The 25,215-nt window shown below is 34.4% G+C and overlaps 1 protein-coding gene across 1 annotated transcript in view; it reads left to right on the top strand.

The window, feature by feature from the left end:
• The first annotated feature begins 1,944 nt into the window (after positions 1-1,944).
• Positions 1,945-25,215, top strand: part of LOC150096755 (uncharacterized) — a 40,607-nt gene continuing 17,336 nt past the window's right edge. The window contains exons 1-7 of the mRNA XM_090408699.1: positions 1,945-2,236; positions 20,523-20,579; positions 21,290-21,565; positions 21,685-21,978; positions 22,759-23,004; positions 23,130-23,405; positions 23,714-23,998. Coding sequence (XP_090264825.1) covers positions 1,945-2,236; positions 20,523-20,579; positions 21,290-21,565; positions 21,685-21,978; positions 22,759-23,004; positions 23,130-23,405; positions 23,714-23,998 — 1,726 coding nt within the window. The remainder of the gene's footprint in view (positions 2,237-20,522; positions 20,580-21,289; positions 21,566-21,684; positions 21,979-22,758; positions 23,005-23,129; positions 23,406-23,713; positions 23,999-25,215) is intronic.

Consider the following 25,215-nt stretch of genomic DNA (forward strand, 5'->3'; position numbering starts at 1 on the left):
GACCAACTGAGCAGAATACCAGGTTCGGTGCCATGACGGCGATCGCTATGGCAGTGAATTTTAAGCATTAAAATATTTAAATGATGCAATATCGAAATGTGTCAATAGACTTCAAAGAATAAATAGAACAGAAGTGAAATGGATGTACAGTCTTAACATTCACTTCCTTAATCTTATTAAGCAAGAGGTTCTTGAGAAAAAGATGACGTTGATGGAACACCGAGTGCATAAGGATGACGTTAGTTATGAAAATTATAAAGTGCCGACCAGAAGAGTTATAAGTATCATACAGAAAGATGAGTTGAAAAGCAATCGGCTCTGCAAACCAAAAACGACCCAAAGAAATCTACGAATTCTGTCGTTATGCTGCAAGTTAAAGAAGGAATGTAAGACAATAATTACCGAATGAAGATTGGTATGCGGATTGCAGATGCACAAGAGATTATTCATCTAATAAGTAGCAATTTTGCTAAAAGCTATCAACGGGGTATATGCAATATAGAGCTCAATGCTACTTCTACACTTATTCTACATTTAAGGATAAAACTCAGATGTATGAAGAGGAAGAAGTATTAAAGCTGTTGCCTAAAATGAACAAGAATCGGCGATATGGACTAACGGGATATCAACGCAGTTGCTGAAAGTTGCTGAAATAGCTGTGCCTTTCCCCTGGCTGGGTAATCTGAGTCTCAGCACAGGGAAGATTCCACAAAAGTGAAAAAGAATGTATGATACTCACATTACACGAGAATGGTGTAAATGATGTGATTTTGTCTAGCCATCGATCTGTCAGTATCTCTGGAGTGGTTGTGAAGATTCTAGTAAAGTTGATAAGAGATCGCATTAGAGAAATGGGTTGACAGTAAATCTTTACTTTGTAGTGAACAGAATGGGTTTACCGACGGAAGGTTATGTTTGAGTAACGTTCTCATATTTTATAGTAATGTTGCTGTTGAATGTAAAGGAAATGGATACGCCACGATTCTTTTGGATTTTGTTAAGGCTTTTAACAGAAACAGCATGGAAGAGTGTTGCATACATTGGAAAATATGACATTATTATAAACTGTTAGCTTGGATAAGAGAATGGCTAACAGACACATATCAAAACGTACGTAGTGTATTTGGGATGTATATACAAAATTTAAGACAAACGAGTGGTGTACCTCAGGAAGAGTCCTTTGTCCAATCTTTACAATAAATGATTGGGAAGGATTTGAGAAGAGACAGACAGCCATTTGCTGATGATGTATCATACGCAGGGTTTTAGGAAAGTGATTGATATATATGCAGTACTTGCAGACTGATTCGAACGGGATGGAATGTTATAGGCATGCGACTATCATTTCAACATTAGTAAATAACAAGTTATGGATTTTGAGATCTCCAATGGTGTATTGTATTGATAGGATTATTCTAGAAGAAACTTATCAGATCATGGAGTTTTATTAGATAGGAAATTGAAGTCCTGAGAACACATATAACAAACATTTCAATTGTCACTCAAATGATAGTTCGTTTCAGTAATACCGAAATGACATTGAAATGTAAGGAGAAGGAAGTCATTTGCTTTTTACAAGGCTTTGATAAGACCTCACCTAGTTTGAAGATGGAAGAGAGGGGATACAAAGGGACTGTAAAAGATGCTATTGTTACTGGAATGTGGATTATGAGGACAGATTGAGACTTTATGTTACGGTTATAATGGAATTATAATAAGAACATCAAAATATAGGTGGAAGGAATATTTTGAGAAGTTGATGAATGAGGAAAAGGGCAGGCTGTCTGAGGAAGAGGGACTATCAAATGAAGGAATGACTAGGGAAATTTACAGAGAGGAAGTGGTGAGAGCGATGGCCAAAATGAAGAGTGGAAAGGCTGTTGGACCAGATGAAATAATGGTGGAGATCTGGACAGCATTAGGAGGTGAAGGCATTGAATTAATATGGAATCTGCTGAAGGAGGTCAAGAGATAATTCCTGAGGAATGGAGACAGAGTATGGTGGTACCTATATATAAGGGAAAGGGAGATATGCAGAACTGCAGTAATTATAGAGGAATTAAACGTATGTCCGATACGACGAAGTTTTTTGAAAGAATCATAGATGGAAGGCTAAGAGAAGGTTCATATTGCAAAAGAACAGTTTGGTTTTATGCCTCAAAGAGGGACTATCGATGCGGTATTTATTCTGAGACAGATGATCGAAAAATGTATGGAAGGACAAAGGCCACTACATGTAATTTTTATAGACCTAGAGAAGGCATATGACAGTATATCTAGAAAAGAAATATGGAGGAGTTTAAGAGAAAAGAAAGTACCAGAAAAACATGTTACACTGATACAGAAAATGTACAGAAATGTACACGCAACAGTTAGGAGCTGTTTAGGAATAACAGAGAGTTTTGAGGTAACAGTTGCTTTACATCAGGGATCAGAACTCAGTCCTTTTCTCTTTAATATAGTAATAGATACTTTGACAAAGCAAGTTAGAGAGAGAGAGAGAGCACCTTGGGATATGCTAATGCAGATGATATTGTGCTGTGCGCGGAAACAAGAGAGGAAGTGGAACAAATGCTGATAAGATGGAACAGCGTATTAGAAGAAAGAGAGCTGAGAGTTAGCGGAAGAAAAACTGAATATCTGGTGTGTAGTCAAATGTCTACCATGAGGAATATGTGGTGCTGAATGGAGAGGTCATCAAGAAAGTAGATGGGTTCAAATATCTGAGTTCTGTAGTTATGTAGAAGAAGATCTGAAGGAGAAAAACCTGGACAAAGACGCAACCTGCAATAGAAACCAGTGGAAAGGGCTCATCAGAAACCGGAATCCTCCATATAAAAATGAAAGCAGCTGAAGATGAATTGAGACTTTATGTACTGGTGACATTAATAAACGTGAGAAAGAGGAGGGGTGATATGACAAATACCAACTGAAGAAACTTCTGAGATGGTCATATAGTGACCATCGCAGATAGAATTTGTTCTTTTTTATGGAGAGTTGAGAGGACGAAAGGCCATCCATTAAACTGAGAATGACAGATTTTTCTTTCATAGTGGATGCGTTGGAATGGCTTTACTTCGGAGTTGGGGAGTGCAGGTAGTGTGAATTAATTTAAAAAAAAGTATGACGTGGTATGAATTACATGTGGCCTTTCTCGATAAGTCCCCGACTCTCTCGAATTCTGTAAAATAATAATAACAATAATAATTTTAACTTTATTACATCCCAAGTTACTCATCTAGTATAAAGAGTGCATTTTCACATCTCATATCAAAGTTTTTCCTTTTTCAACACAGCTTATCTACGATTAACATTTTCATGCAATACTTAAATCAGCTTTCTTTCGAGGCGAATGTTATACCCATAAATAGAAACTGGGATAATTAAAGATTAAAACTGAGTATAATACTGAGATTTTACTATTATACTAACAGTAAAGAATGAAAAATAGTTATATCAGTTTTATAAAAAAAATAAACCGAAAGAGAATAATTGTAGTATGGGATTACATTCATTTCGTTTTATATTACTTTTGAGAAACTAAATTTAAGAAAATGATATTCTCTGATTACCGAATACGCTTAGATTTTTTGGGAGAAGAAAGTAATTCTCTTATGAGTATATGAATCCATTATGTTCATTAAAATAATTATACAAATAATACTTTTCAGAAAGGAAAAAACAAGCTTTACAGATTAGTTTTATGATGAAAATAACTTCAATTACCAAAATGTTAGCGACATCCCCATTCCAGGAAATCGCTGGCAACATATAGGAGACAACCAATTGGCAGCGCACGTTTACGATGGACAGCGTTACTGCTCAAGCATGGAAGATAATGGACAAAGGTGGTTACTTGAGTGACTTCGATTCGAAATTGGTAGTAGTGAAAGTCTGATGGGTCATTAAGATTATCTCCGAAACTGTGGCACAATATTGTCTCAAGTGTACCATGCAATATGATCTCCAGGAAGGAGTGATGAACAGAAGTCAATGTCAGGCATGTGGGCCGAAAGGAGCAACTGACCGATGGGAGAAAGAGCCGAAGATCTGTATAATCGTAAAGTCCAACAGACGTGCAATAACTGTTGAAATTATTGGGGACTGCACCTTTGGAATGCGAGGAGTGTATCTAGATGTACCATGATTGAAGAATGTCCAGAATGGTGGTACATGGATAAAACTAGAAATATTGATGATAATACCACGAATGTGTAACAAAAATAAATAGTTGCAGCTAAGCTGAGGGGAAAATGTTAATACTGAACACCACAGAATTTGCAGGAAGGCTCATAGACCGATAAATTCCAAATTCTGTTATTTTCGGACGGAAAGATAAGGGTATGGCGACAACACGAAGCCATGGACCCATCATGTTTTTTTTCACAAAAAAAGTGTAAGGGGGACATCAGTGGAATGGTAGTTATGGGCATGTTTAACTCGCAGTCCTTGTGCTGGCTAATGTTAATAGAACAAGAACTCAAGGTTCGGTTGTTTCCAACTAAGTATATAGCCATTCCTGTTAACCATTTACTTAGCTATAATTGACACTTTCAACCAAGATAATGTGCTGTGTCGCAGAGCACGTATGGTCCAAGAGTGGTTATAGGAAGATAACTACGATTTTATCTATATGGATCTCCCCAACCTCAGCCATCTCATCTTAATCACATTGAACATCTTTGAGATGTAGCAAGCGAGATATTCGTGACGGATATACCTCCAAGAAATGCAGATAGAACTGCATGAATTCATCATGCTCACTTGAGGGAGATATTTGACAAATGTTTCCAGAATCTGTTGGAGTTGATGTCACGGCATATTGAGCTGTTCCTAAAGGATCATAGTGGGTCAACACGCTGTTAGATGAGTATCTAAAAGACAGTCATTCATTGTAGTGTATAAAGCACAGGAATATTAGAAATAAAATAGAGAGAAGACTTTTTTTTTTCAAATTCTCTATTAATCACTTTGCAGTAAAATTTTCAAACTCTAAAACCTTGTAACATTTTTAAAATATTATCTACACAAATTTAATTTCAATAAATCTGTGCTAATTTTTAAAACAAATCGTTTACGTATTTGTTGCCTGTCGGTATCGTAGTAACTGGAAGCATGTCCACGCATAATTCAAATACGGGAGTAGTGTTGCACATATTTTTCAATTTTGGTATTTTATCGCTCGAATTTTCTTTTGCGATGAAATAATAATGTGTCCACTGTCTCTAAATATATCTCAGACAGCAATAAATGTCACTCATCGTTTGCTACACGATCCGTTTCCATTTGGGCTATCGTTTCAGAACCTGATGTTTTAACAGATCAAGGTGCATACGTATACCTTGATCTGGATGCTATATTCGCATATGACCTCTATAACCGGATATTACATAGCTCTTCCTGTTCGTTTCCTGCAATTTCCACAGTTCGCGGAATAAAAATAAATCCATTTTACGGATTTTCCTTAGTATATACGAGAAGTCTGACTTCATGTGAGATTAGCTGGATAGTTTTGATTTATTAAAAATAACAAATGAAAATTTAAAAGTGTTCGTTGGATTTTGACTTAATCCAAATCTTTTCTTTATTCAACTGTGATTATTTATTCTTTTGTCGGATCGGTATTTTCAGCATGATGATAGAAAAACTTATGGTATAATTAGCACCATTACTTATTTTTCAAATAAAGTGTGTGTTATGTCTTTAATTGTAGTTCTTCTCCAGTTTGTTTGAGGACTGCATGATAAACCAATATTCGACATGAATCTATTCAGTTTTTCTGTATTAGTAAATATAAATTAAATCAGACATTCTAAATATTGCCAAATCTAAATATCAGATATTGCCAAAGTGACCAGAAATGAATTTAACGATGGTTGGGTGTGTGGGTGTGGGTGTGTGTGTGGGGGGGTAATTTTAACACTTTGACTGCCATGTGCAACGTGTGCCTCACACATACACTTTCTGCTAGTGCCATGTGGTACGTATCTGTTTCACGGTTAACTTTTTATTATTCCCATTGACCTGTGAAGATGAAAAAAAAAAACAGTATTGCGGCAGTTAACGTGTTAATGTTTGCTTTGGAAGCAAAATACCTAAAACGTACCTAAATGTTGCGCATGTTGGGAAAAAACTTATGAGCTTCACTATCGTTGTTAGCATACGATTAAGAAAAATATATTTTATTTTATATAAAATAAGAATATGTATAGTGTTAAGATTTTTCATAATAAGAATGCTACTAGCCAGTAATAGTCAATAGTGTTGATCACAATGGAAAAAAACAATGGATCTTTCGAACTCCGAATTTTCAGAGTTCGATAAAAGACTTATTGTAGGTTCCCCGTGTAGCTGGAACGATGATTTTGAAAACAGTAGAGCTGACTGGTTTCTCAAAAGGTGAGGTATACCGGGTGTTTAATCTGTGGAAAAATAACCTGCATTGCTTGCCTGTAACAGGGGTAACTGTAGTCCTAAGACAATTATCTCACCGAACTATGCTCAGGGAATTGAAGAGGATTGGTATTGGCAGGCGCATTGCCTGGAGATCCAACACGGTATTAAATAAAAGTTTCTAATTCTGAATTCTAATTTAGAACAGAATTTTCAGATGTTCTAAAGAATTCTTATACTTCAAAATAGCTTAGACAAGAATCCTACTGAGAAAATTGGAAGCGAGACTTTTTTATGCTAGCTCTTCTCAAAGTTGGCTCAGTCCTCTATTTCGAAATCATGAACTGATATGAAAAATTATCCGTCTGCAGTTTGTTTCTGTTATAGAAATAAAAATATAAAAACAAACTCCCGATAAAAAATAAAAGAGTGACCAATCTTTAAAATGTGATTTCAAAATGAACTGCTTCAAAGATGACTTGAAATCCTAAGGAGACGGATTTTGGATTCGGGCTTGAAAAACGTTGCTTTAATTAGAAATAAAAACTACAGAAAATTTTAAACAGATGAGGGAAATGTTTTCTCATCGCAAGATCTTTTCTCTAAGAACAGAATGGTGCAATGTATAAAAACTTCAAATTGATAATGACTGGAAATTATTAATAACGAATAAAAAAAAATACCTGAAAATTTTCGAGGCCGCTTCAACAGTAGATTACGTAGAATTCAGATCAAGCAATGTTTTAAGTACCACAAAAATGTTATTGCATCACATGCAAGTATGGGATATGAGATGGTATTCGACATGACTTAACCATTGAGGTTTTATTGCCAGGTGATGCCTCTTCTATCTTCTCAGATATCAAAACAGCATTTTCATTGTCATCTAAGAGTATTAAAAAACTCCTAGACAGGTGTAAGTATATTGAATTTTAATTATGTGTATTCTTTAACTGGTATGTCTGATTTGCGGGTATAAAAATCCGAGTTTTAGGGAGAAAAACACCTTCCGGTTTCATATGAAGATTTCCATCTTCATATGAAACCGAATAACTCACCATAAAGATTCCTCGACAAAATTTGGATCTAGATTCAAGATTTTTTCAAATGAAAAACACATGTCACGTTATCCTTCTTAATGCTATACAACCACTGCGATGAGAAGGATCTAATACCAAAAGAAAGATTGTGTTTAATGTGTGGTCAGAAAAAAAATTCTAACGATCACAGCAGTATTTTTTTTTTTTTTTGCTGTTCTGTGTCCTGGTACAAACGTGTTCTTCTCCTTTACGCAATTACTTCAGTCTTTTCTACCAGACAAATCGAAAGAAACAATTTCTTACTCGTCAAACTAAAAATGCACCCATAAATGGAATAACATATTAAAAAAAAAAAAAAAAGAAGCACGATGTCGTTAAGACAAGGCAAAAAACGTCCCAAGATGTTGGTGTTGCGTTTGTTAATTCTCCGCTATACATGCCTGTGGGAGATTTTTCGAAGATAAACACTGTCGTTTACATATGACACTAACTAGTTCATCTTCAGTTACAAAATCCTTATAAATGTTCCTCGCGTCTATAACGATATTCTCACCAAAGTCATTCAAATAAATAAATAAGGACAGGTGTTGTTCTTCTGAATGTGCTACACAGTATGCAACATTCAGTGAGCTTCGATTTTAACACGATGTTAGATTGTAGCTATCGGAGTCAACTAGTATTTTTATTTAGGATATTGTACTATTATTTCCTGGCCTACATGTAGTCGCAAGACTTTTATCCTTTAAAAAAATAACGATCGTGCTTCAGGTGGATTTTTTTTTTTTTTTTACTATAGTTCACGTCGTGGCAATACCTAACATACCCAAATATATTTGGACGTCAAAAAGATCTAAGCAGCCGCTAAGTAGTAGAACCATGTAAATATTATTATTATTAAACAATTTACACAGTTAAATTTGAGATTTAATTCTTACAAGATAAAACGAAAAAGTAATAAATTTAAATCTCTTTCTGTGCTAAGATACAACACCGAATCAATCAATTTTTGAAATTTAAAGAATTTCAAAAATATATTTTTGGGGGTAATATAGAATAGGATGGGTAATATGGAATGTTTTTTTTTTTTCAACTAAAACAGAGCGGTATGTATTTTATTAAGTAAACCTGACAAAAATAGTAATTCTAGAAAAAATAACTAAAGCCTACTTGAAAAGTCGCATACATATAAATAAGTTTTTCGACTTAAAAAACCAGTTGAAATACCAACAATAATGACATAATAATACCCGACATCTCCATTTTGAAATTACGCGTGGGGGGGGGTCTACGAAGTGAAATCCCAAAAAATCTTGAAAACTAGGCGTGAAATGAAAATCAGTCTCTTCTCTAAATAACCAGAAGCCATAAAGCATATGTGGAATACGATCATAGATATCCAAGTTGGAAAACTTACGTATAAAAAGTTTCAAATTAGGGAAAACGACAAAAAAAATGATACCTATTCAAAAAGGAAGTTTCAACAAACTAATTCTTGGCAGGTATGGAGAGGGGAGGGGGGGGTAAAGGAGTTAATAGCTTCCCAACAACATCTGCTATTGGAACTTCTGCTAACATTTCAGATGGTTGCAGCAGCAGTACCAATAGCAGATGTTCTTACCATTCTCATAACGTTATCTTTCATCTGTTAAGAAAGCTATCTATGAATACATTCACTGAGGGTTTCAAACTTACAATTGAAATCGTTAAATCGATTTAGATTTCCAATATAGTTAAATGCCATTCTAATATTAAATGATTCTCGAAATATTTAATAACAGGAGAAGTACATGAAACATTCAAATAGTCATAAAATCGCTTTTTATATATATATATATATATCAGTGATTTAGCAGAAAATAGCTGGATTTGTTTATTCATTTATTTATTAATTTTCTAATTAATGTTGGGGTAACTAAGATCATTACACTTTTGCATGTTACGTCCATTGTTTGCATATGTACTTAAATCAATTTATCTAAAAAGATAAATCATTGCATATGTACTTAAATCAATTTATCTTTTTAGATAAATTGATTTAAGTACATATAACTGAAGTATTTTTCGAAAAATCTGATTTCAGTTTTAATTTTTTTTAATTAATTTACTTGAAGAAAACTACAAGAAAATACTTGAAATTGTTGCATAACAGAAAATTAGGCAAATAAATTAAGGAATAAAAAGTAAAAAAAAAATCATTAACTAAAAATAGTAAATATCCTATTTCAAACAGCATATTTTGCAAATTGCAAACAGACGCATTCGCTGATGGAATCTATATTCGTCACCAAAGAACACAATTAACAAAACTATTAATAGTTACATACTGGTAAAAATAAATAAACGTATTTCTTATTCTCGCCCCCCCTCCCCTTTTTTTTTTCAGCATATCGTGTTCTGTGTCCTTAAAACGTGCCCTATAGAATCCATACTTCAAAGCAAGATTACAATAAATGCTAATAATACTTTTTGTAGGAACTTCCTAGCGACATAAAATCATAACCATAAAACTGTTGTTTCACTAAATGTAAAAAAATAATTTATTCACTAATTTCTATAAAGTTATAAAACTGAATAATATGGATATTTTAATATGATATATGGAGGTACATTACTGAAAATTCAGTTATGAAGTAGTTTTTTTTTTTTTTTTTAAATCCTTTTCCTCAACAAGTACTATTGCATCCTGTTATCAGCTGACTTGTTAAAATTCCATTTGCGGAACTGCGCATAAAGTTTTATTTATTTATTTATATTATTATATAGTTTTGCATCATGGTCATTGGGACAAAACGTTCTGTGTGCATTCTATCCTTTCTCTCTTTTATACGCTAGGCTGTAAGAGAATATTGAAAAGAAATATCTAGAATTTTCATGCAGCTTGATGAAGAATAGTGGGAATTAAATTATGGAAAATATTTTAGAAATAAAGTTTTTCCAGTTTCCTTCCATGACACATCTTTTCATAAAAATGCTGTTTGTTTAATTTCAGTTAACTATAATTCTAAAAACTTAGGTATTTTTTTGAAAAGTTAGCTTGATACACGAGAACTGATAGTCCTAAGGTAATTTCATCTACGAAAAACTAAAAACGGTAATGTTATAAGAATACTAAAAAAAAAAAAAAAACATATTAATATTACAAACAAATAAACACAAAAAAATATTCGATTAATTAACTCATTTATTCGATTCTGTCTTAAGGTGTCCAATAATACAGAATTCAGTCAAATTAAAAATATCAAATTGAAATTGAATGTAGGCAAAATATGAATTATTACTATCGCTTCTGTGATTTCTTAGAATACGTTTGCGAGGTAATTAAGTTATTGTGAGCTGAAGCAGAGAAAGAACAGATTTGAGGGAACATAACTTTTTTCGTTATGGCTAAACCTCACTTAAACAAATACTTTGCTTTCAGAATAGGAAGCTACAGGTGCATACACGAGTTAAGATAGTTATTAAATTAAGATTAAAATAATTGGTCATATTATCGATATATACTTGGAGAAAATATTAACCTCATATGTTCGTATGGAATTTTTTTTCGAATCATGCAATGATGAATGTTGCTTATTCCATGTAGCTAATGGACGTGAATTGTTTTACATATATTATGCATTAACTATGCTGTTTTCATACTGTATGCAAAGAATATGTAAATGAAGTTTCTCCATTAAATCGAGGGCTGGTACGGTAAAGCAATTTCCTAAGCTTCCAACAGATAGTTCATGGATCGAACGTGGTAGGAATGCATTTTGGTGGTATCCCTATCAACCGGCGGCATAATCTCTCTGCCATCTCGTGCCTGTAGGGAGGCTGTGTATGTGGGAGGGGGAGGGGGAAGGGGGGATTCTTCACCATCAATAAACTCAAATAGATTTAGTGTCACTCTGGTTAAAATTTAAAAAAAAAAGCCTTTCTCAAAACATTTCACCCTTCCCAAATAAATGAAATCTCAAAAAAAATCTTACAAAATAAAATAATCTTTTCCACATTTACTTCATCAAAATTTATAGCAGAAATACCAGCTTTTCAATGATGTGCGCTCTCAACTACAGAGATAACCAAATCCTGTTTTTGAGCTAACTCAAATTATTGTCACAACAACCACAGTTCATCTTAACTGTCAAAACTATATTCTGTTGGATTCCTTCCACTACAAGGGTAGTATTTGTGAATTCTTATCCTTGAAGATTGATTTCCAGCATTCTGACTTTCCTGACAGTGAAGTTTTTTCCCCTGGTTTATTTATTCGTATGGAGTTTCCTCCCTTTTCTCCCCCCCCCGTCCCTATTGGGGCGAGTTGAGCCCCCTCATGGGGGGATTAGGTATTTATGGTTGTAGATCCGTGTGTTCACGGAGCCGATTTGCCTGCTTGCGGAATGAAACCCCCCAGATAAACTGGGGAAAAACACCCTGCTGTCCACGCACAAGACCGGCTAACTTGGCCATAGCTAAGGAAGATCCTTAGGCTCCTCACGTCAGCGACGGGAATCGAACCCAGGACACTCCTTCCCCAGTCATATGGTTGCGAAGCGCAAAACCACTAGGCTAACCGCGCGGACTTTTTTCCGTGGTAATTTTAATTTACACAACTCTTTTTTTTTATTCTTATTTTTTTTTGTATTTAACTCTTACCCACGAAATTTTTTTGTAACCTTATAGCATTCGTATTCAAGGTGAGCTAAGGATCCTTCTAATTTTAAAATTAATTATATATTTTTTGTATTTTAATTTATTTTTATAGTCCAGAAACCCTGCTCTAGAAACCAAACATGGAATATTAGAAATTGTTAATTCTTGACCACAAAGATTAATGAAAATGAACTATTATTTAGATATTGGTCAAGTGTAGGTGAATAACTAATTTAATTACCAACTAGTTTCGCCGTCTTGTGCTGTCGGCTTCATCAAGGTACAATCAGGAAAGCAAAAAAACGAAAATTACAAGCTGAACGTTAACTGACAATTCTATTTCAATGACAAAATAGTAGTGGGCGTGAAACAATATGCGTGTCGTGGATACATGATTTACTTGTAAATCATGTTGGTAATTAAATTAGTTATTCACCTCACTTGACCAATATCTAAATAATAGTTCATTTTCATCGAACATGGAATATTTTCAAGCCTTTCAGGACGCAAATAAGCAAAGCGGTGGTCTCACACTGCGCAATGAATTTCATCTCAGATGGGTCCCTTTTTCCCTATTGCACTGACCGAACTGGAAGAAATACTGAGCTATTTGCTATAAGCAATTAACTAAACAAACTGTTCAGCTACCAGTCAGAATAATACCGGACCAACCTCTTCGCTCATCCTCTTCTCTAGATCTTTCCTTGACCAGTTCTTCCGGGTACACTGTTGAGGTGACTTCTTGGTAATTCAGAGCACACCCTCATACAGTGGAACGCCCTCGTTTCAATCATTCAAAACATTCACTAAACCATTCAAAACGGATATGGAAAGGAGAAGTAAATACATGGGAAGTATCCAAGACGTGTACTAATTTCCATGGTTAGATTACTGTTATCGTTTTCCAAATTCTCGTACTTATTGTAATAGTGTGAGCAAAATTATCCATGTTGGAACGAGGGTCTTCATTTTCGTTATGTGCATAATTCTCGCACAGTATCCAAGTCATTGTTTACCAAGAGGTTTTCTATGGAGATTCAAGAAAAAAAAAAAAAAAACTTCATATCATAAGTAGCTTGAGACAAAAACTACAGCTTCATACACAGTCCAAACTGAAGCAGGCAATATTTACAAAACGATCTTTAACAGCGCTGTCTAAATTTGAAAGCGTTAAATGTAAGAGGACCCGCCGCCTGTGTCAATGGCAATCGTGCTTTCTGGTCCCATACAAAAGCTGTTGGGAGAATTTTATGCTCATATGCTCTTCCACCTCTCTCATCCAATGGTAGTGTTGCAACATCGTCAACAGATAAAGCTAATCCCATGGAATCATTATTCTCATCAAACTTCTGCATAGATAGCCAAAATAAATCACCTCCAACTGTACATAGAATATTGCATTTCATACCTCTTGTGGTCTTTCGCTATAAAAGCCATCAGACGAATGTTGAACAACCTGGATACCAAAAAGGCTTCTGGTCCTGATAATATCTCACATTCATCTTATTCTATATCTTATACGGCCGATTTTTTTTTTAATGAGACAAGTGTTTTCCATCAAACTATACATCTATTGCTATCACATCATTGCTGTCTAAAGTAATGGCGAAAGTTATCAACGATCACCTCTTCGATACTTGGAAAACTGCCAATGAATCCTTCACTATATATGGTAGAGAGTGAGTTTCCGATTCAGATTTTCTTATTAATGCAAATGTTCTTTAGGACTTTGTTATTTCAACCATTATCATATACACAAACGATCCTCTCTCACTGATCTGAAATCCTATTTGCATTTTTGCTGATGACAGCACTCCCCATTCCAGTGCTTCAATATTTCTCAAGGTCATCTACTATTGGTGTTCTAAACATTAATCTCCTCATAATCATTGTTATCATTGCCTTAAATATTTATTTCTGAGTTATCGATGGACTAAGTTGTTATCACTCCCTCCTGCAATAAGATAATAACTGCTCACCTTTAATGCTTTTTTTCTTGCAAAAAAAAAAAAAACATACGGCACATCCCTTTCGCTCGAAACTTGTCCTCTGTCCAGATACTAACTGTGTACAAATCACAAATCTTTACCATGGAATAGTGCTGTCACTTTTCTGATAATACATCTAAGTCCTCTCTAAAAATTCATGGAGTTGTTCTGATAAGGACACATCGCCTAATTAATGAAGTGTAATCATTGGCTCTCTCCAACCACCCACTGTCTCACAGCAGTCAATTTCTGTTTAGTGTCTTTTCTACAGATAATTCTAGGGGAGCTGGTAGAACGAACCCCCATCCATCATTTTAGCTACTCAAGGCTTCATTTTAATTGTCGGCAACTGCATAAAATGATCAAAGATGATTCATCAATAGTTTAATGAAGTCATCTTTGATCATAAGTATCCTGTATATTGTGAAAGTAAATGTTCTCATTGATTTTTTGGTTTACTGATTTATACCAATTAGAAAAAAAATGATACTCAGAAATTATGCACGCCACCAGCAGAAATTTTTGTAATTTTATTAATCGTAATAAATAATTTTGTAAGGTGAATGGCATAACCAGCGTGTACCAAAACTGTTATTTGTGTGCGACGTTTATTAGTAATGTTGTCTATTCCTGATGTCCATTAACAAATTTAAAATTTAAAAAACAAGCGTTGGGATAAAATTTCTATATAAATAACCGAGGGATATACCTTACAGCTGATGGAAAGAACCATCACTATTCGGTGACCCAGAAATTTGTGTGGTTTCCGTATCAGGTCCATGATTGTGTAAACGATTGTGCCAACAAATTTACACACACACTCTAGTATAATCCAAATATGTCGTCGCATCCAGTTCGCTCATTAACAGTTTTCATATCTGCCTCTCATTTCAATGTTTGTTGTTATTATCCAATAATATCCTACAACGAAGTATAATTTTCACTCATTAAAATTCGATGCCACAAAACTATTAAATAAAAAAACCCAGCGAAAATATAAACAGAAGCATAGCAACACCAAACAACAATATATGGGAGTCTTATCATCCTCAATATCCAAAGTTCATAACATGCTACAAAAAAGTATGGAAACCTTTGAGTGATTAGCATAGTAAACTTGCTGTGCTAAGCCTAGTGATGCCACCATAATTTAATTGCACATCCCGTTCTCCCCTTGCTTCATTGGTCCTTCACTTCCGGTTCTAGTTGGACTGCGTATATAATTTATCCGAGTAACTCATGCAAGGTAGCCTCGGATCACACAGATAACGCCATCTCTTCCGTTTGCAGTTCCCGTTAGTTTTCTACACTGGGGGATCACAGAAGTTACAAGAGGATTCTTTTCTAATCTCGTTAATTACTTTGGCTTTGAACCTGTACCGTTGCCGCAGTTAAGGTCAAAATGCAGGTGTAATTCCCACGGCAGTGCCTAGTTGAACTACAAAAAAAGCAAACAGTATTCTATAAATGCTGAATCTAAAATGAAAAAAAAAAGTTAATTGGTTTTATGGAATTACTGAGAGATACATCACCAATTCGTAGATAAAAATGGAAGTATTCTCCAAAACAACGACACTACCTCAAATGCTCCATCCTGTAATACCCAGAATATGGATCGGAAACTCTTTTTGGATCAAGAGTCACAGCAACACAAAATTCTGATAGCCACAATTATTATATGCTCTCCGAGAGCTGCAAATATAATCGGAGACGTCTGGAAAAGAGAAGCCACTTCTCCAGACCCCTGAATCTTCCAAGGATTCGTATACTGCGCCATTACATGTTTTATTTATCATAAACATGGATGGTCACAATGCTGTTCTATAATTTTTTAACAAAAACTAATAAAAATTAAGTTCAATCATTTTTATATTCTACGTTGCATATTACGAAATTAGGTTACAGGAAAATTCATCAAAAAGCGAATTCATCGAAAGACAATTCATCGAAAAGGCAATTCATCGAATGAACAATTCATCGAAACACAATTCGTCGAAAATGCAATTCATCGAAAAACAATTCACCGAAAATTTTAAATTTTCGATAATGTTATGGTAAAATAATCCATTTAGAACAAAAAACTTAACCATGCAGACTGCTTCTTGTACTGCAACTTATACTGATTCCGCCAAGTCAGAGAGTTTTTGTAATCCAGTACATAATTTGGACACGTTATTCTTTGTCGCCCCGAATACAGCTGAACTGAAAACTGGAATGGTGGGACATTTTCTGGTAAAAGTTGCAAATAGCGAATCTCAGTAAAATTCATCCCATAATAATTGCTGTATTGAAGTCGCATATCACTACTAGCAACAATAATAATAATAATGAAGTCCGCGTAGTTCAGCCAGTATAAACGAAGCCGTTTAATTAGAACGACCTGGGTAGTTGGATCCCATTTACGCATAATTTTTATCAGTGCTGTTCTGCTAAAGGCAAGTTAGCAGGCATAATATAGATACGGCTGGGCTTTTCTTCCGGAAACAGGCAATCAGTTGTTCCACGAACAGACATGAAACAGTTATCGGACAAGAAAGACTATAAGAAACCATATTGTTCTATAATTATTACCTATGGAAGTAGCATTGTAATATCCTTATTCACGGTTCAGGTTTTGTTCTAAATGGATCAATTTTCTCATAACATTTTCGAAAATTTTAAATTTTCGGTGAACTGTTTTTTCGATGAATTGCATTTGCGACGAATTGTCGTTCGATGAGTTGTCTTTCGATGAATTGCCTTTTCGATGAACTCTCCGGATACCACGAAATTATTCATATGTAAGATATGGTTCTGAAAGAATATTCGTTTTGGTCTTAAGTTGGCTTTCGAGTTCCATAATTTTTTCTTTTAAGAAACACATTTCACATCCTGTCGATAACGTTTGGCCGCTTTTTCCTTCGACATAACAGATAATAAGTTTTGTTTAAATGTTGTGATCAAAAGTTAACTGTTAACTTGGACCGAGAAACAAAATGCGCACATATCAAAAATAGAATTTTGGCATCTTCCCGTTAAAACAAAGGCACGTAACGCTTTTTTTTTTTTTCTGATTGCACATTTTGCAAATATTCAAGGTATTTACGATTTACATTGTATTTGACTTCTTGTGTAAACAAATAAAACTGCATCGGTCGGTTACAACGCATAGGAATTCATCCTTTTCAGCACTTACTCATTGCCGATTACGAAATGGCATAAATTAAAAGCTGCAATTATTAGCCATCCAAGGATGGCCATTTTTGAATCACCACTTAAATACATTCAAAGATGTCTCCACTGATAAAATGTAGATCCGATGATTTCCTTTGGTTAGCTGGTTTAATAAATACTGTGTTCACCAAGGATATGTTACGAGGATCCTAAAAAATTTCTTCTTTCTGTGTTATATTTTCCCTATTAAGTTATTCCTATTTATTTAAATTTCATTACTTGTTTTTTTCCATTCGGTTTAATTTACATCTTATAAATTCTTTTTGCAATTATCACTGATTTTTAAAAATTTCTATTGATATTTGCATGTTAAAACTGCTGCACATCTGATGGAGTTTAAATAATTGTTTTTGGAGATCATTTTCATTTTCTGCAAGTAATGCTATCATCTGCATATTCAACGAAATTTGATTTTCTTTCAAAAGTTTTATTTCGTTTAATTTTCGTTTCTTAAATCCTGTTTCTTAATTCATAATTATGTTAAACGTAGGGATTTTCTGCATATTTATAAAGCGAAATTTTATTACACATTCATTTGTTCTGTATATATCTTTGATCGTTGATAATTTGCAGTGGTATATTTCTCGATGTTTGTACTTTTTGCATATTCTGTAATCTGATTCTATTGAAAACCTTCTTTAAGTCAATACATAAATATTGGCTTGTTACATTCTATTGCTTTTTCTATTATTTGATTTTCGAGAAAATATAACATCGTACATGATCTACCTTTACAGAATCCTTGTTATTCATTATCATAATTTAGTCTTTTATATACATTTTAGTGCTCAATAAATTTATTTCTTGATAGTTTTCGGTTCAGATTTTATTCCTTTTTTAAATTCTTCTATAGTTCATTCTCCATTCGTTGAGAAACTGTCTTTTCTTAAAGATACATTTAATTAAATTTCTCATGTCTTTAATCATTTCTTTAACTGTAATAATTCTGACATTTTTATTATATCTTCGCCCTCGTGTATAATTTGGTTGAGTAGTTCTTCCATTTCTCTCTCTCTCTCTCTCTCTCTCTCTCTCTGTTTCCTACGATAATGGTATATTTATGTATTCACAAATTTCTGGACAGCATCAACATTTTTTAGGAAAGTACTAATAAACTGACCCCCTGGAGTCTCTTTGAATTCGTGGCTGATCGTTCACATACAGGACTGCCGAGTGCTTTTCCATAGCACTCTTCTAATACCCATGGATCTCCTGGTTTTGGATTTTCTTGTACATTTCTTGGTTAGTATGATACCCTTAAATTTCCAGCTGATACTGTTTGTCCAGTTGAATCTGAGCGATGCAGTATTTTGCCATTATCAGTAATGGACAGGTCACTGACATGACATTCTATGGTAGCACTTCTTTCGAATTCCTTCTTCACGTTGTCATTGATGGTATAGAAGCGTACAATCGACTCTACGAACATATTGTTTGCAATGCATAGAAGTAAAGCCAGCGAAAGCAACAGGAATATATACATAAGTACTAATCATGGAGAGGATATCCCAATGCTTATTTGAATATAGTATATAGTGATCTTTTTTCACATAGAAAAATATTCCCCATGATTCCTTATAGAAAAACAATTGAAATGAAGATGAACTCAGAGCCTTAAAATGTAATATCTGTATTTTCAAAATAGGCAAACACTCTTTGGTTAAGATTTTATTATTATTATTATTATTATTATTATGTGACACCTCCAGGGAGTCCAAAGACTCATCGAGGGAGAGTGTGCCAACAGCATCGAACGATTGATCACCTTCCAACTACTAACCGCGCTCAAACTTGCTTAACTGTTTTGCGTGAGCCATTAGTAGCAGAAGCTCTACCGATCGACCAATATTGGTTTTCATTAAAAAATGAATTTATAACTGTTTAAGTAAGTCGTAGATTTAAGCGAATCTAGAAGACGACAAAGGCCATTGTTCTCCCGCCTCCCCCATCCCCACATATACGCACTTTAATTATGACACATTCAAAATCGAAATCGATGCTATTACTAAAAAATCAAAATATGTTAAAATAAGAAATAAATCCTAAGTATTTTGCAACGACTTCCCAAAGTTTTTAAATCGCTCATTCTGATATTTTTTTTTAATATTAATGTTTCTCCCTGAACTAGTTATATCGGCCAATGTGTGTGGCGCTGAAGTCAATCGATGGTATTACGCATAATGATTCTCGTGTTTGATGAAACCAAGTCGCGCGAGTCGATTCAGTACGACCATTGGCCGATGTCGGGCAAGTTTACGTTATGACAATGTAGTTGACTATTGCTGCCATCTATGAGAGAAAAAGAAAAACTCGCAATTAAACATTACACGAATTACAATACTATATTGAATAAGCATAGTTTATAATAACGATTTTCATGTCTGCAGAAATTGGGAAGAAAACAGATGGTTGTACTGGAAATTACACAAACTTATGAGGATCGTAACTCATCCCTTAACCAATCTTTGATCTTAAGGATTGTAGAAACACACTGTACGCATAAAACAGATGTTAAACTTTTTAAAAAAAAAAATATATATATATATACTTAGATAATATTAGAAACAAGAATATTATACATATACTGTTTTAATGCATAGTATCATACATATGTAAACAGGAATGCTAGATTATTGAGTTATCATTGTACTATGTTGTAATGGATTATTTAAGTCAGCTGATCATTTTTTTCTTCAATTACAAGGTAATAATAGGCATGTGATTACTTTTATCGGAACGTGAAACATTTTTCTGCTACACTGCTTGCAAAAATATTGTATCTCATTTAGATATTTTCCATTAGGTGGTCTACAAGCATATAAGGAAGCCACAGCATTGTTTAGAATCATGACCTGACTTGGTACTTCGCATATCACCCATGTAGTAGTTTGACAGATGTTTTTCGGTGCATTTTTTGAAGAATTTTGCTACTGAAAGAAAGAAGGGGAGGCTTCATTACGGTATGAAGGGCAAATTAATTTATCAAAGATAATACTTTTTTGTTTTGAATGTTTTTGTGATTTATTAATAATAATAATATAGGAAGTAATAATTAAATATTTTTAGTTATTATCTAGTCTACTTGTTAATTGCCTTAAACCACAAGATGCATTTACAAGTCTGATTTCGAGTTTTCCAAAGCTTTAACGCGTGGCATTCAGGTTACTAATATTTTGTAGGACAGAACTATCCTTCTCGGCTAATCCAGTTATAAATTTGCTTATTATTTTTTTATATTTCCTTTTTCATTTAGGGAGGATGTTGCTGAGGGTAACCCTCCTCTTGTCAATGCTGTGGCCAAATGCAAAAGGTGGGTACCAATTAGCTAACGCACATTTTTGCATCCCCCCCCCACACACAGGGATATTAATAATTTGAGCAATGTTTTTAATTATCTCAACATGAATTAAAACTAATTTAAAATTTAAATTATCAATTGTATGAAGTTTTCACAGTTAAATTGATTATTTTTTTTATTTAAAATGCTTTAACTTTACAGTCTAATTTAAGAATTATAACACTTTCTCTTTAAATTTTTTCATTTATATTATTTTATCTTTCCTAATGAAACTTCTAATGCATGGCATTAACTCCCGTTATATGATTGAACGCTACATTTAAATGCAAGATGAATTCTATATAAAATATAAGATGAATAAGATGATTAAGATGAATATAAGATGAATAAGACGATATATAATATTAATGAAATATAAGATGAATTCTCAAATTGACAGCTTATGTTTCAAGCCAAATTCACTGGCGTCCCCCCTCCCAAGATATTTAAATATTTGTTATTTCACGTTTTTCTGAAACTTTTAGATGACTATTTTTAATACTTCTTTAAAAGAAGTATTAAAAATAGTCATCTAAAAGTTTTTTTTAAACTATTTTAATTCCAATTTTTTTTTGCGAACATCGAATAATATTATGAAAAAAGTGATTTGCCTTCAAAATCAATACTGTTTTTTTAGACAGATGACAATGATTCATAACTTTTTTTTTTTTGGACGGTACTAGGACAAAGCTGTTTCGGTGGTATTGAATCCTTTGAGAAGACAACAGGTGCTTCCTTCTCCGCAACAGTTGCCTCTTCTGTATTACTCCAACAACAAGATCAGGCGCTAACTAGAGACTGTATAAATTTATGCAAACAACAGAGCCAGTGTTTCTCTTTCGCTTTAGATTACGCAGGTTTCAGATGCGGTGCCTACACCATCAATTCTGTGGGGAGACGCGAAGGTCTTCTTCCTACCAGGAATACCAATTACTACGAGAAAATTTGCTTTCATGGAGGTAATTTTTTTTTTTTGTCAAACTTAAAAATAAAATTATTACAGAAAGTATTATTTATATTTAAAACATTAACAGATTTATTTTCTTTCCTCGCATTAAGTTCAATTTTTTTTTTCCAGTTCAAAAGACTACCTTTGACAACTTGTGCAGGGACTTGTTGTGGGCATTTGAGAGGGTGAAAGACGCATATTTAAACGGCTACGTGGAGAAGGAGATGCAGAATGTACAAACCAAAGAAGAATGTGCCAGATTGTGTCTCACGGAAGCAAAGTTCATTTGTAGGTCAGCCGATTACGACGAAATTTTACGGATATGTCGGATGAGTAAAGAAGATAGAAGATCACAACCGCAGGCCTTCAGAGAGGTCCCAAATAGTAACAGAGATTATTTAGAAAACCAATGTGCAGCTTCTGGTAAGCATTTCCTTCAATACTTTCATTTCTACTTTAAAAAAAAATTCTTTTCGATTTCATCCCCCTCCCCCCGTACTCTTTTCCGTCATTTTGTTGTTCGTTTTCCTCCGTATCTATGAACATAAGTTTGATCACGCATAGTCTAACAGGTTCATTCGCTTTACGGGAAGTCAGGTACTCTATCTACCGGAAGTGAAGCATTCTAGACATTGACAATTTCCTGTAGATTTCACCTATTTAAGCTTGGGTTACTGACTCGAATTTTCAGCTACGCAACGAAGCCTATTCATCTGCTAACGGAACTCAGGTCACTCGAAGCACCATTTTATAAGGGATAAATGAAACTGAAAAACGAAAGAACATCATTTATGCATTCAGATAATACCTAAATATTTTATTATTCTTATTGAGATATCGTCCTACTTTCCCATGCGGATGAGCCTTTCTGAAATGTAACATGAAATCGTCCATAAAGTGAAAACTGTTGAAAATTCCTGAGGTTACTATAGCAACGAAGTAGACAATGCATGTTAGTTCGAAGAATTAATATAATAATTCTCTAGTCGTTTTCAGTCATGGAAATTGTTTTTATTCGAGACAGTAATTTGCATTTTTATATTTATTAAATATTGCAATAAGTATATGGATAAGATGCGTATTTATTGTACTATGGAGACTTGGTCATTATAAAAAAATATCACTCACTCATAAGACCTGAATTAATCTAAGCTATTCTTTTTTGCATAGTGTTTTCCACTTACTGTATGTGTTGTGTTTCAGCACCAACTTCGTGTCGCTACGACATCCGGCCTGGTTTATCTGTCATTTCCATGGATTCGTTGCAGTTCGCTACCATTTCAGAAGATTGCCAAAGTCAATGTGATAGTGAAACTACCTTCAACTGTAGGGCTTATACTTATGTGAGTAACAGGTGCTATTTGAGTGGAGATGATTCCATCAGTCTCGGCTCTGTTGTACTTCCAGAACGTCCGGGCTCTACATATGGAGAAAAGAAGTGTGTTATTGGTAATTTTTTTTAACCCTTTTTATCTCATAATGAACAAGAAATATTCAGTAAATATGAAAGAAATTTAATTTATAAACATTTTACAAAATAAATAACTACATAAAATACAATTTTTGATTTTTAGAGCAATGTACAGGTGGCGCTTTCACTTATGAGAAGATGACTGGTTATATTCTACGGTCCTCGGTACCAACAGCTATTCCACTTGCCAATCCTGGAAGTCTTGGATACACCATAGAATGTTACCACTTCTGCCAGAAGGAGGGATTAGACTGTCCTGCTTTCACTGTCAACTTTCAGAACATGAGATGCGATAAATTAGATAGGAATTCACAAGGAAGGGCACAAGATTTGATACCAAGAGATGGAGAAAATTACTTTGAAAAAATCTGCTTGCGAGGTTAGACAGCTGCTAACAGTAACTACCAGTTTTAAGTAAACAAGAACCTTTCTTCATCATTTATTAATTACAATAATGGCGAATTATTCTGTAAAACAGAAGTTTTACAGAAGAGAAGTATACTATAAGCATTAAAAAATATATATACCCAATGAATAAATGACACACAAACACACACATAAGGTAATATAGCAATATTGAAATTACTCCTACAGTGCTTTATTTATTTATTTATTTTTATTTTAAATCGACGGATATCGGTCTAATCTCTTTCATTTCCTTTTTTTTTTTTTTTTTTATGACAACAGGTCCTGTTGCTAAAGCTTGTCAAACTAAGGCCTGGGCCTTTGAACGAGTTCCAGGTTACGAAATGGATGCCCACTTATATGATAAAAACATTAGTTTTGTTCTAAGTCGTCGAGACTGTGAAGAATTGTGTCTGGAAGAGAGAGATTTTGTGTGTCGTTCTGCCCTGTATAATGATGACACAACGGAATGCAAACTTTGTAGGGAAGATAGACGCACTCTACCTACGAATTACCGGAGAAATAACAATCCCCGTATTAACTACTTGGAAAATAACTGTTTGCCAGGTAAGATTTATGGAGGAGCATAAGTCAGTTAAAAAGGTTTAAGTGTTTTAAGAAAGATAAGATAATCATAAAATACCTTATTTTAAAATAATTTTAACATAAAATTAAAAAATGAAATGCAGTTTAGTTCAAATATAAGTTTTAAAGTTTGTTAAAAATAAATTTTAATATCATTATTTTAATGAAAAGTTACTGACAATATGCATAATACGATATCGCAATATTCTAATATATTATTTATTTTTACATTTTACATTTACTTCTTTTTCTTCTGCAGCTTATCCCACTTATGTAGGGTCGCTGTTCCTAATGAGTCTCCTCCACATCCTCGTGTCTTCGACTGTAACCACATCCAAGTTCTTTATCCTCAAGTCCTCCTCCACCAGCTCCTTCCATCTCTTCTTTGGCCACCCGCGCTTCCTCCACACCTGCACATCCATTAGCATGACCTTTCTTCCCACATACTCGTCACATGACCAAACCATCTCAACCTTGCCTCCTGTATCTTTGCTCCTAAGTTCGTAACTTTCACCGTTTCCCTTACATAGTCATTTCTCAGACGATCCTTTCTGGTCACACCGCACATCCACCTAAGCATCCTCATCTCCTCCCCCTCCATCCTGCTCATGTTATTTTTCCTCAGGGCAACAGTTTCCATAGCATACGTCATAGCTGGTCTCATTACTGTCCTGTAGATGTTGCCTTTTAGAGTGATCGGCAGCCTCATAGTCATCTCTCTCTCTCTCTCTCTCTCTCTCTCCAGTTCCTCCATCCTGCATCACACTTCTTTTTCAGCCTCTCCATCCTCTTTCGCTGTTGAATCCAAGTATCTAAAGTCCCTAACCTTCCTGATGACATTTCCTTCTAGCTCCATATCTATCTCTTGGCTGCCATCCATCAGCTTTGAAACACATGTACTCTGTCTTTCTTTTGTTCAGCCTTATACCTCTCTTCCAGTACTTTCCTCCATTTTTCCAGTTTAACTGTCGCTTTTTCTCTTGATTCTGCACATAGCACGATGTCATCCCCATACAACATTGTCCAAGGCGCGTCTTCTCTCACTTCCACCATCACAACCTCCATCACAATATTAAACAGGAACGGAATTAATGCTGACCCTTAATGCAAGCCAACTGTCACTTCAAAACTTTCTGTCTCTCCCAGGCAGGACCGAACTCTTGGCTTCATATTTCTGTACATCTCCTGCCCCAATCTGA

This window comes from Typopeltis vanoorti, chromosome 18 (genome assembly GCF_054136105.1).
Source record: "Typopeltis vanoorti isolate ZY-2024b chromosome 18, IOZ_Tvanoo_1.0, whole genome shotgun sequence".
NCBI lineage: Eukaryota > Metazoa > Arthropoda > Arachnida > Uropygi > Thelyphonidae > Typopeltis > Typopeltis vanoorti.